Here is a 12907-nt window from a genome sequence, read left to right as displayed (position 1 = left end):
AGCCTCAGGGGTCTATGAGTTGATCTGCCTCAAGCAAGTGATTCTCACTTGAAGTCTCTCATGTAGTTGCAGTCAAATGGTCACTGGGATTTTAGCCTGCAGAAAACATTCTTGAATGGGAAAAAAGCATGGATTCCTGGCAAAGGAACTGGTGAAGAAGGAAGAGAATACTTTTTTTTTTAAGTTTCTTTAACTGTGATCTACTGGTCACAAAAATCTCTGCTTTTGCATTCTTGAAAGACACTTTTACTGTATATAGCATTCTGGGATAGCAGGTTTTTGGTCCCCCCCGCCCCCCCTCGAACATTAAAGGTATGCTTAAGTTCTGGTTTCCATTTCTCTGGTTGAGAAATCAGCTGTCAATCTAATTATTGTTTATTTGAAGATAATCTGTCATTTTTCTGGCTGTATCTAAACTATTTTTGTTTATTTTGCTTGGCATTTTGTTGGTTTCCTCAATCTGATTGTTCTTGTAAGTTCTTAGCCATTATCTGTTTAAATATTCCCTCTACTTCCATTCTCTCTCTTCTCTTGGATGTTAATTAGATTTTCTTACTATATCCTTCATGTCTCTTAATACCCTAATGTTTTACATCTCTATGTCAGTAAAAGTTTAGGAAATTTTAGTTCTATTGTAGAGGTCATTAATTCTTTTTTCAGATATTTTAAATATACTGTTAACCTTTGTGTTTTTAATTTGTTATATTCTTTTCTAGGAATCTTATTCAGTACTTTTAAAAGCCTGCTAATTGCTAACATTTACTTAAAATTTCAAAGCTCTCATTTCTTGGAGCATATTAAACAATCTTTCATGATGTGACTGGTAGTTTCAATATTAAAACTTTTATGTGTGCCATCTGCTGTATTTTGGTCTTTGCTGTCACTTATGGTGCCTTTTTCCTTATGTAATTAGCGATTAAAAAAACAATTTTGAGCCATTTTTTTAGAATTATGAAAATAATTTTCAGGGAAATTGAGCTTTGAAATATAAGTGGGTTCTCCAGAAAAAAAAATGTGACTGTTTCTGTTATGTACTTGGGAAACTACTGTCTTAGAACCATTTTCAATGTAATTCATGGCTTGGGATTTTTCGTACCATTTAGTGTGAATTGGAACTGCAAATCCATTTGAAGGCTAACTTGTGACTACACATTCTCAGGAGTACCCCATTTCACATTCTACTTCTATTCAGCTTCAAGGTTTAAAATATGCAGCCCTCTCTTAGTCTCTACGAGAGAGAGAAGAGTAGTATACTACTACTAAATAGGACTTATTATTTATTAAATTAAGCTTTTATTTTCAGGTAATTGTAGACTCATTTGTAGACAATTAAGATAACTGTATTCTTTGCTCTATTTTCCCCACTGGTAGCATCTTCTAAAACTATAGTTTTCTTCCTTTCCCTGTGATATTGTTGAAGACGGCAATTGCTGGGTTGAATGGTAGTTGCGTCATTAGTTTTTAAGAAATTACCAAACTGTTTTCTAGTGTAGCTGTACCATTTTACATTCCCATCAGGAAAAGTATGAGAGATCCAGTTTTTCTACATCCTTGTCAGCATTTGATATTGTCACTATTTTTAATTTTAGCCATTCTGATAAGTATGTGGTAATATCTCATTATGATTTTAATTTGCATTTCCCTAATGGCTAGTGATATGGTCATTGACCATCTTGTGCTTATTTGTCATCTGCTTATGCTCTTTGAAATGTCTCATGATTTTTGCTTAGGTTCTAATTAGGGTTTTTTTATTTTTGTTTTGGTTCTAATTAGGTTTTTTTGTTTTGATTGTGTGTGTGTGTGTGTGTGTGTGTGTGTGTGTGTGTGTGGTGCACAGAGTCCTTTATAGTCTAGGTACTAGATCTTTGTCAGTTATGTTGTTTGAAATATTTCTTCCTGGTCTTTAGCTTGTCTTTCATCCTTGTAGAGTCTTTGTAAAATAGACTCAATTTTGGTGACATTTAGTTTATCAAATTTTCCTTTTATAGGTCATGCTTTTGATGTCGTCTAAGAACTCTGCCTCGCTTTAGTTCTGGAATATTTTCTCCTGTTCCCCCCCCCCCCCAAAAAAAAAGTTTTATAGTTTTATATTTTTCATTTAAGTTTATGATCCATATTTGCATATAAACTAGTGTATACTCTAGTTATATAATGAGCCTTGAAATAGAGTAGATTGAGTTCTCCCACTTTGTTCTTTTGGCTACTTTAGTTTCGTTGCCTTTCCGCAAAAGTTTTAGAATAATCTTGTTTATATCTTCAAAAACTCTTACTGGCATTTTGATAGGACTTGCTTTGAAGCTGTATCTGTTTGGGAAGAAATGAAATTTTTAGTATGTTGAATCTTCCAATTTAAGAAGACATTATATTTATTTATATTCCGATTCTCTGTTATCCACAGTGAGCAGAGAGTACACTCTAATAGCACTTCAATGCTTTTAAATTTAAGTTTATTTTGTGGCCCAGAATGTGGTCTGTCTTGGTATGTGTTCCATGCACATCTGAAGAGAAAGTATATTCTGTCTTTGTTGGTTGGAATGTTTTATAAATGTTGATTAGATCTTGTTGGTCGATGGTATTATTTTTTTCTATGTCTTTATTGATTTTCTGTGTAATTGTTCTAGCAACTGTTAAGAGAGAGGTGTTGAAATCTAAGTATAATTGTAGATTAACTTAATTCTCTTAGTTTTATCAGTTTTGACTTTGCACATTTGCTGCTCTGTTTAGTTCATACACATTTAGGATTGCTATGTCTTCTTTGTGGATAGACCCTTTTATCATATAATGTTTGTGTCTCTAATAATTATCTTTGTTCTGTAGTCTATAAGATACTAATTTTTAAAATTAACTCTTGCTCTCAATTAATGATTGCATGATTTATTTTTTTCTATCCTACTTTCATGGAAAGTATTTTATATGAAATATATTTAAGTATTTAAAAATATTTTATAGATCGTATATTTGACTTATATTACATATATGTGTATATCTATATATGTGTGTAGTGGTAGTGAATTTTTTGAGATAGCATGTTGGGTTGTTTGTTTTAATCCACTCTGGCAGTATCTATCTTTTAGTTGATGTATTTAGATAATTTATATTTAATGTAATGATTAATATGTTAGCACTTAAGTCAGCAATTTTATTTTGTGTTTCCTGTTTGTTCTCTGGGTTTCATTTTTCTGTTGTCTTTTACTTGCATTCCTGTGCATTTGCTTGAACATTTTTTTAAAATTCCATCTTATCTATAGTGATTTTGATTGTATCCTTCATGATAGTTTTTTTAGTGATTCCTCTGGGTATTACCTTATATATACCAACTTAACGCAGCCTACTGGTGTCATCATTTTATCAGTTCAGTTGAAATACAGAATCCTCACTCTTTTATGTCCCTTTACCTTCCCTTGTTACAATATAATGGTGTCAGATATTTACTCTATACATCTGTAACCATATCAAGCAGTCTTTTCACTTTAACGTCAACTGTTAAACTTGTTTGTTTGTTTGTTTGTTTATTTATTTATTTATTTATTTATTTATTTATTTATTTATTTATTTATGATAGACAGAGAGAGAGAGAGAGGCACAGAGGGAGAAGCAGGCTCCACGCCGGGAACCCAACATGGGACCCGATCCTGGGACCTCAGGGTCATGCCCTGGGCCAAAGGCAGGTGCTGAACCGCTGAGCCTACTGAGGGATCCCCTAACTGTTAAACTTTTAATAAAAACTTAAGAGAAGGAAAGCGTACTGTAGCTAGCCTTATTTTGCATGCTGTCACCTTTCTTCCTTCCTGATGTTCTAAGGTTTTTTTTCTTTGATCATTTCCTTTTTGTTTAGAGAATTTCCTTTGTCCATTCCTTTAGAGTAGTTTTACTGGAGACAAATTCTTTTAGTTTTCCTTTATTTAAGAATGTCTTGAATTCTGATTGACTACTGAAACAATTTATGGGTCATTCTTGAGGGACATGTTTTTCATTTTAGGATTCTGGGCTAACCGTTATTTTCTATTAACACCTGAAAAATATTGTGCAACTTCCTTCTAGCCTTTATGGTTTCTGTTCCACTTTTTGGGTTTCTTGTTTGTGGGTATGTTATTTTTTTCCTCTTTGTGTTTCTCTCTCTCTCTTTTTTCTTCCTAATTTAAGTAGAATTGACACACAATGTTACTTTAGTTCCAGGTGTACAACATAGTGATTTTGACAAGTTTATTTTTTTTTAATTAATTAATTAATTAACTAATTTATTTATTTATTTATTCATAGACACAGAGAGAGAGAGGCAGAGGGAGAAATAGGCTCCATGCAAGGAGCCCAATGTGGGACTCGATCCCGGGTCTCCAGGATCACACCCCAGGCTGCAGGTGGCGCCAAACCGCTGCGCCACCAGGGCTGCCCAACAAGTTTATACATTATGCTACATCACCAGAAGTGTGGCTACTGTCTGTCCCCATACATTGCTTTTATAATACCATTGACTGTATTCCTTATGCTGTGCTCTGTATTCCTGTGATTTACTCATTCTGTAACTGGAGGCCTGTATCTTCCACTCCCCTTCACCCATTTTTGCCTACTCTCCCATCTCTGTCAGCCATCAGTTTGTTCCCTGTATTTTTAGGTCGGATTCTGCTTTTTGCTTATTTTTATTTTTGTAAGTTTCCACTTTGTCTTTCTTAGCCTTACTTATTGCACTGAGCATAATACCCTCTAGGTTGCATGTTATCTCAAATGATGCAATTTCTTTATTTACCCAAAGAAAACAGAACACTAATTTGAAAAGATATGTGCATCCTTATGTTTATTGCCGCATTATATACAATAGGCAAGGTGTAGAAGTAACCTAAGAGCCCATCAGAAGATGCATGGATAAGGAAGATGGGTGTGTTTGTGTGTGTGTGTATGTGTGTGTACATAGGAGTATTATGCAACCATAAAAAAGATGAAATCTGAGTCTCATTTTTTTTATAGTTTCTATTGTTATGTCTTCAAGTTTATTTATTTTTAAAGATTTTACTTATTTGAGAGAGTGAGAGCGAGAGAGCATGAACTGGGGAAGAAGCAGAGGCAAACTGCCTGCTGAGCAGAAGCTGTATTGCCCTTTCCCCCTGGTCTTGAAAATCATGTTGTATATCCCAGGTGCCCTGTCTTCAAGTTTTTTTTTTTTTTTTGAGGTCGTCAAGTTTATTAATCTTTTATTCAGTGTACCTAATCTGTTAATCCTATCCATTATATAGTCATTTTAGATTGTACTTTCCTTCCTTAGAAATTTAGTGGATCTTTTTAATACTTTCCATGTTTTTTTTTTTTTTTTAACATCCTCATCTGCCTTCTTTCTTTTCTAAAGATTTTAAGTAATCTGTACACCCAATGTGGGGCTTGAACTCAAGAACCCAGAGATCAAGAGTCACATGCTTTACTGACTGAGCCAGCCAGGGGTTCCCCTTATCTACCTTCTTGAGATACAGAATATGGTTGTAAAATTTTTATATCATTGTCTGCTAATTCTATCATCTATATCGTTTCTGGGTTGGCTTTCATTGATTTTTTTTTCTTCTTATTACGGGTTATAGTTTCCTGCTTTTTTTTTACATGCCTATTTATGTTTGATTGGGTAGCAGACATTGTGAATTATACTTTGAGCCTATAAATGTTCTTGAACTTTGTTCTTGAATGCAGTTAATTGTGAACAGTTTGGTCTTTTTGAGGCTTGCTTTTAAGCTTTGTAAGATTGGGCTAGAGTAGCCTTTAGACTAGGCCTAATTTGGTCCCACTACCGAGACAGTACTCCTTGAGTACTCTTGTCTGATGCCTTGTATATTGCAGTTTTTAAATTCTGGCTGGTGGGCACTGAAACAAGCTATGAGGATTCTTTCCTGTGGCTCAAGGGGTTGTTCACATGCACTTACTGATGAGTGCTCAGCCAAAATACTCAAGGAGGGCCCCACTGTAGACCTCTGGAGCTTGCCTTTTGCACAGCTTTCTTTTCTTCAGTATTTTGCTCTATAAATGTTAGCTGAATTGGCCCCTTTGAACTCCCACCGCATTTTTTTCAACTCAGGAAATTGCTGGACTCTAGCTGGATTCTCCCTCCCTGCACTGTAATCTGGAAGGTTAGCTCATCATGTTTGTTTTTTACCTTCACAATGGTCACTGTCCTACATTGCTTGTTGTTTAATACTGTCGAAAATTACCTTTTCATATACTTTGTGTAGTTTTTTAGTTTTAAGTTGGGGAGGGTAAATATTGTCTGTTATTTCATCTTGGCTCATAGGAGAAGTTTCTTGGACATAGACAATAGACAAGTAAATTATAAAGAAATATGTCAAGTGGCTAAAGTACTGTGGGGAAACTTGAAGCAAGGAAGGGTGACGTAAACTGTAAGTGGATTGTAACTTAACAAGGATGATAAGAAAAAGACCAGATTGAGAAATCGACTAGTCTGATCATCTTTTGCTGTATAAAACCCTGCCCAACTTAGTGACTTTTGCTTATGGAGTTGTAATTTAGGAAAGACTGAGCTGGGACAGCTCATTACTGTTCTGCTAGGCATCAGCTGGGCAGCTGAAAGGTTAGGGACTGGAATTATCTGAATGTTTCCTCACATGTATGGTGGTTGATGGTGGTTGCCAGCTGGGATCTTATTTGGGCTGTGGCTAGAACATCTATGCATGACCTTTCTATGTGGCTGCTTGGCTCCCACACAACTTAGTAGCCATGGTCCAAGGGCAAGTGTCTGAGAGAGAGCCAGGCAGAAGCTGTATTGCCCATTCCACCTGGGCCTTGAAAGTCATGTTGTGTATCACAGGCAGTCACTAAGGCTGACCCATAATTAAGGGGACTGAAGTTAGACTCCATTCTTGCTAGAAAGCATGTCAGAGAATCTGTGGACATATTTTGAAGCCACCACAATGATATTTGAGCAAAGGAAGTAAGGACATCCATGGGAAGAACATTCCAGTTAGAGTGGACAGAAATGTAAAGACTCAGGTTGGTGGATACCTCCTGACTTAGATTTGTTTATGGTTGAGTTCCCACTGTAAAGTGGCAGCTCTTTGAGGGCAAGGGTTTTATTTACTGTTATTTTCTGAGCGCCTACTGGTTGACACATATTAGCAGTTTGGTTCTTATTTGTGGAAGAGATAGCCTTTTGGCACCATGTATTAAAAGCCCTAAAAATGAGTATATAACCTTTGATTTAGTAATTCTTTCTTTGGGAAATTATCTTTAGGGAAGAAAATGTACAGATAAGTAAAGCTGTAGTGGAAATTTGAAAGTGTCTAAATGCCTATTAAAAGCAGATTAAATAAATTATGGTTTTCTATGTAATGGAACACTGTAGTTTTTATTTTTATTTTATTTTTTTAAAGATTTTATTTATTTATTCATGAGAGAGAATGGCAGAGGCACAGGCACAGGCAGAGGGAGGAGAAGCAGGCTCCTTGCAGGGAGCCTGATGTGGGACTCGATCCCAGAACTCCGGGATCACACCCTGATCCCACCCTCAACTGCTGAGCCACCCAGGTGTCCCAACACTAGTTTTTTTTTTTTTTTTTTTAAGATTTTATTTATTTATTCATGAGAGACACACAGAGAGATAGGCAGACACAGGCAGAGGGAGAAGCAGGCTCCATGCAGGGAGCCCAACGTGGGATCCCGGGTCTCCTGGCTGAAGGTGGCACTAAGCCACTGAGCCACCCGGGCTGCCCCCATCACTAGTTTTAAGCTAAATGTTTTGACATAGAAAGATGACTGAATATCGAGGGACAAGGAGCAGAATTCAAATGATGGTGTACAGAATGATCTTATTTGGTTAATAATTAACAATCTGTATAATAAATATATGCATGGAATGGATAAGGATCTGATAGGATGTATATCAAATTGTTAATAATTGCTATAGGGGTTATTTTAGAGTTACTTGTTAAAAATTACTACTATTGTAATAGAAATATGTTTCTATTGTAAAAGCAAATAAGAATAGAATAGTATCCAAGTTACTGTGAGTAATAAAAAGCACGTTTTGAAATAATACATTGGCCTGTCTTTTTATTAATTAAGGAAGGTGGGGAAAACAAGATTCATAGAGAAAAAGTGTGAAATGGTGTAAAACCAAGATTTTTCAGATTATCTCTTGATTATAGGTTATCTTTATTTCCTTTTGCGTATTTCTGTATTTCTATTTTTTCTTTTTAAGATTTTATTTATTTATTCATGACAGAGAGAGAGAGAGAGAGAGAGGCAGACACAGGCAGAGGGAGAGGGAGAGAAGCAGGCTCCATGCAGGGAACCTGACGTGGGACTTGATCCCGGGTCTCCAGGATCATGTCCTGGGCCAAAGGCGGCGCTAAACCGTTGGGCCACTGGGGCTGCCCTCTGTATTTCCTTCTTTGGAAAAATAAGCTTGTCTCATAATAAGGAAAAGATTTACATTGAAAGAAAATAGCTGGTAGTGTTAAGCAGCCCTGCTTGATTGATTACTTATCATGTGAGAAATCCAGATTTACAAACCAGCTAATTCAGGGATCTCTAGGTTTCCCTGCAAAGTTCCTTTAATGGACTCAAAATATTATGTGACTTAGGAAAAAAGAAAGGTATATTGTCTGATATGATTTATATGTAGAATCTAAAAAAAAAAAAAAAAAGAACTCATGGAAACAGATTGGTGGTTGCAAAAGGAAGAGGGTAGAGGAAATAGGTGAAGGTGATCAAAATTCACAGACATCCAGTTGTAAGATAAATAAGTTCTGGGGATGCCATGTGTGGTGTGGTGACTATAGTAGCAATACTGCACTGTATATATGAAAGTTGCTAAGAGAGTAGATCTTAAAAGTTGTCATCACTAGGAGAAAACATTGTCACAGTGTGAAATAATAGATGTTAACTAAATTTATTGGGTAATCATTTTGCAATATATATACACATATCAAATCTTTATGTTGTACACTTTAAATTATTACCATGTTAGATGTTAATTATATCTCAGTAAAACTGGAAAAATATTATATGGCTCAGAACATTTGATTTGCAGATAGTTCTAAAGCTACCACTCCTTTAAAATGTGGTTGGTCTTTTTTTCCATGCTAATATTAATGTTTATCACTATAGCACAGGTTTTCAGTAACCTTACAAGAGTAAATGAGGCTTAAGGTAAAAATTACAAATGTAATTTATAAATAAGATCCTAGGTGGTGTACTACTTAATACATATTTTGTTGCAAAAATGTTTTTAGCTAAATTGTTCTTATTTCAAGTAGTTGTAATTCATTTTGTTCTTATATACCATAGGATGTGTTTTGGAGATGCAGACAAAATATCTTTGATGAAATGAAGAAGAAATTTTTACAGGTAGACTGCTGATGTAATTGCTTTAGTATGATAATCAGCAGAACAAATAACAGCATGTTAGTATTTTTATTTAATAACAAGGCATGTTTTAAGTTTTATGCTTGTTTGACTTACTTGAATTTCTACGTGATTTGAATAAGACGAAAGTCACCTTAAATGAATATATATGTCTAGATAGTCACTTGTTTTCAACATGTAAATAAGGGAGAAATCATAAAAATGCTATAGAATCCTTTATTTTGACTTTTGGGTTGGTGGTTTACTTTTTATACAGATATAGTTCATTTTCTGAAGTGTAAATGGTGCAAGAATGAAATCATTTAATAGTTTATAGAGTCAAAGCCCAGAAATCTTATTTGAATAATTAAATAAAACTATTACTTTTCCAGCGGCCTGAATGCACTGTAACCTAAACTTTCTTGTGATGATGAAGCATCCCATTCCAACCTTTACTTAATACCTCATTTTCCTCAGGTCCTTTCAACTCCAGTTCTTTCTTCAAGGTGGTTCCTTGAGTCTCTTGCCTTCTCTAAGTGATCTGTGGCAAAAGACCACTTAGGAAGAGGTCATATAACATTGTGGAGTTTTCTTGGGGGGGAGAGGGGATGGCCATAGGGGAGGAATAGAATGGCATGGAGGGAGGACCTTAAAAATGTCCTCCATTTAAAAATGTTTTTTTAATGTAAGTTAGGACCCCCATCACTGCCCCAGTTATTGTCGCTTGTTCAATTGAAAATGCAAATCTTTTTTTTTTTTTGAAAATGCAAATCTGAGTGAGGCTGATACATTTAACAAATTTCAATCAGCAAAAATATTCATACCCTCTAGTTCTCTTTTTTAATCTATGGCAATATTAACCGTGGATGTCCAGAAGGGTAATGTACTGAGGCCTGTCTTCTTAGCTTGTAGCAGCTCCTGCACCAAAAAGCAGAAAAAACGGGTTTTGTGCATATGTGTAAGTTTGCAACCATAATATTATTCTTTGTAATAATATTGAAAAGAAAGAAGTCTTAAGGGAAAATGAGTTGACTGTTACATTTAGAGGTAAAATCCCTTTGTAATGTTTTAAAATTCTTTATATATTTTTTCTTAGAAAAATCTGAATCTTGGTAACTTTGAATTTTGGTTGATATTGTTTTCTACATACTAATAATATTCTGAATATATGCCACCAATTATACACCTTCCTTTTAAATAAGAAACACCTAGGAAGGGTTTTTTATGAAACAAAAATTACGGTGTTAATTTCAGAGAACTTCGATTTGAACTTAGATCTCTTTAGGAAGGCCAGGAAAAGGAGATGACATGACTTAAGAGGTGAACGAACATACCTTCAAGCAGGCTGTGAGATTCCACAGAATTATCTCATGTCGACCTCTACAGGATGTCCCTAGCAGCAAAACTTTCTTTGGAAGAAAATGTTTAGTGTTTTTATCCCAATATATTTTATCTTTTGTAAATAAGACTGTGGTTTATTTATTTATTTTTTACTCTGTTCTTTCAAGGATTCTTCAGACTTTGTTAGGAAATCTAGCTTTGTTTCTTCAGTGAGCATAGACAGGTATGGACAGAACACTCTCCTAGTGTTCTTGTAACTGCTGTTGATGTGCCCCTTATTCTCACAAGTATAATATTGCCATGAGTTGTCCATAAAATAAATAGCTTTAATTTTATACTTTATACCTGTTTTGTAACTGGCTAGATTTTTTGTGTCGGGAACTTTGTGCCCTTCTAATAGCTCACCTAAGATAGATTAAATATTTTCCCAAGTGGATCATGCTAATTTAGACTTCTCTAAAACTTTGCATTTATTTTCTCTTATCTGTTTTCTCTTACTCATCATAAAACTTTTAACTCAAAAATTGTGCTGTCTTCCCTATGATATATCCTCTGATGGCTTACCTTAATGTTGGGTGTCTTATTTAAATGGATACCCTCCCTCCTGCTACCAACACTACCATCACTACATCCTAATGCTTGGGTGTGTTTTGATGTGTGTAAGTGTATTTTTGCTATCTATTGCTGTGGAACAGCCTACCCCTTAGTGGCAGGGAACAACTAGTTTATTTGTTCATAATTCAGTGGGATGGGATTTGGGCAAAGGCTTAGCTGGCCAGTTTTTCTCCTTCTTGTGGCATCACTGGGGATCTTACTTGGCTGCATTTAGCTGGTGGCTGGCTTTGGATAGAATGTCTGAGAAGACTTTTCTCCATATTAGATACTCCATTGCACCACTAAGTGGCTATTTTCTCTCTGTGTGGATTGTTAGGGCTTCTTTGTAGCATGTGGTCCCAGGGTAGGTGGGTTTTTTTTTTTAATTTTATTTTTTTTTTTAATTATAAGATGGAATCTTCCAAGGGGTATGAAAATAGAAGCTGCTGATTTTTTAAGGTTGTGCCCCAAGTCACAGTGTCACTTCTGTTAAATTCTGTTGGTCCTAGCTGGTCAATAGGCCAGTCCAGATTCATGTGAAAAGGCAAAAGAAAATGGATGGCAAAAAATTTGTAGCCATTTTTCATTTACCTCAAGGTGATTGCTTTTTCCTTTGGGCATAAGTGGGATCGACCAGGGTCAGAGCTCCAAAGAAAAGAAGAAAGATAGCTACCCTATTTTTCTAATTCTAAGAAACATCTTTTGATTTGTAAATGCTCTATAAATCTGCATGTTTAATATAACATTGTAGAGTCCAGCCTGAGTCAGTAAAATGGAACTGATAGAATAAATTATTATTAATCTGTAATAAAATACTATCCAGCTGTTAAAAATGGTAAGTTAGAAAATGTTTGACAGGAAAAGATTACATGATATATTTATAAGTAAAGAAAGAAATTACAAAACAGCATGTATATTCTAACCCAGTGTGTGTGTTCAGGAATGTGCATGTATATGTACGCATGCGGACAAAATATTTGGAAGGATGTGCTCCAAAATGTTAATATTATCTGTCTGTTATGGGATTACAGATGACTTCCCTGTTTGCCTCTATACTCGTCCTATTAAAAAAGGGAGCAAAGTTATTTATGTGCAGTACACAGAAAAGAAAGCTATTTTCATTCAAAAGAATAAAAGGCACACATGAGACTAAATTTTGTGTTTGCTATAGTACATTTAGTCTTCAGATGAGATTTCTTTGGGGATAATTTCCCCACATGTTTGGGTGGAAAGAGTGGAGGTCCAAGAGTGCCTATGCCTTGTGCTGATATATTTTAAAGAAAGCTTATAATGTTGTTACATCACCATTCTAGTGTATACTGATGTATTCTGAAGTAAATCACACTTTGGATTCTGAATTCTTTGGTAGGTTCATCTTCCTTGGACTATCAGTTCCAGCATATCTGAGATTTTAAAATCTGGCCCTGTGGTATTTTATACCTGGAAAACTTGAATCTACTTCTGAAGTTTACTATTAAAACTATGAAAGTGGATCTTTGTATTTGAAATTTATTTTGAATTGTTCATTATTTTACTGTAAACCAGAGTTTTAAAAGGTCTAGTTTAAAAAATAAAAATAAATAAAAGGTCCAGTTTATGTTTCTCAGTTTGGGATTAAAAGGTGTGAAAAAATTAA

At 35.0% G+C, this 12907-nt stretch overlaps 1 protein-coding gene across 4 annotated transcripts in view; it reads left to right on the top strand.

Annotated features, from left to right (window-relative positions):
- USP47 (ubiquitin specific peptidase 47) overlaps nucleotides 1-12907 on the top strand; it is a 117520-nt gene that overhangs the window by 29647 nt on the left and 74966 nt on the right. For 3 of the 4 annotated variants that reach the window (XM_072794059.1, XM_072794062.1, XM_072794061.1), the window contains exon 2: nucleotides 9280-9339. The exons of the other annotated variant lie outside the window; for it this stretch is intronic. In XM_072794059.1, the coding sequence (XP_072650160.1) occupies nucleotides 9280-9339 (60 nt within the window). The remainder of the gene's footprint in view (nucleotides 1-9279; nucleotides 9340-12907) is intronic. 4 annotated transcript variants of the gene reach the window in all.

This window comes from Canis lupus, chromosome 23 (assembly GCF_048164855.1).
Source record: "Canis lupus baileyi chromosome 23, mCanLup2.hap1, whole genome shotgun sequence".
Classification (NCBI taxonomy): domain Eukaryota; kingdom Metazoa; phylum Chordata; class Mammalia; order Carnivora; family Canidae; genus Canis; species Canis lupus.
Note: the sequence above shows the minus strand (reverse complement) of the source record. Positions and strands in the feature narration are given on the sequence as shown.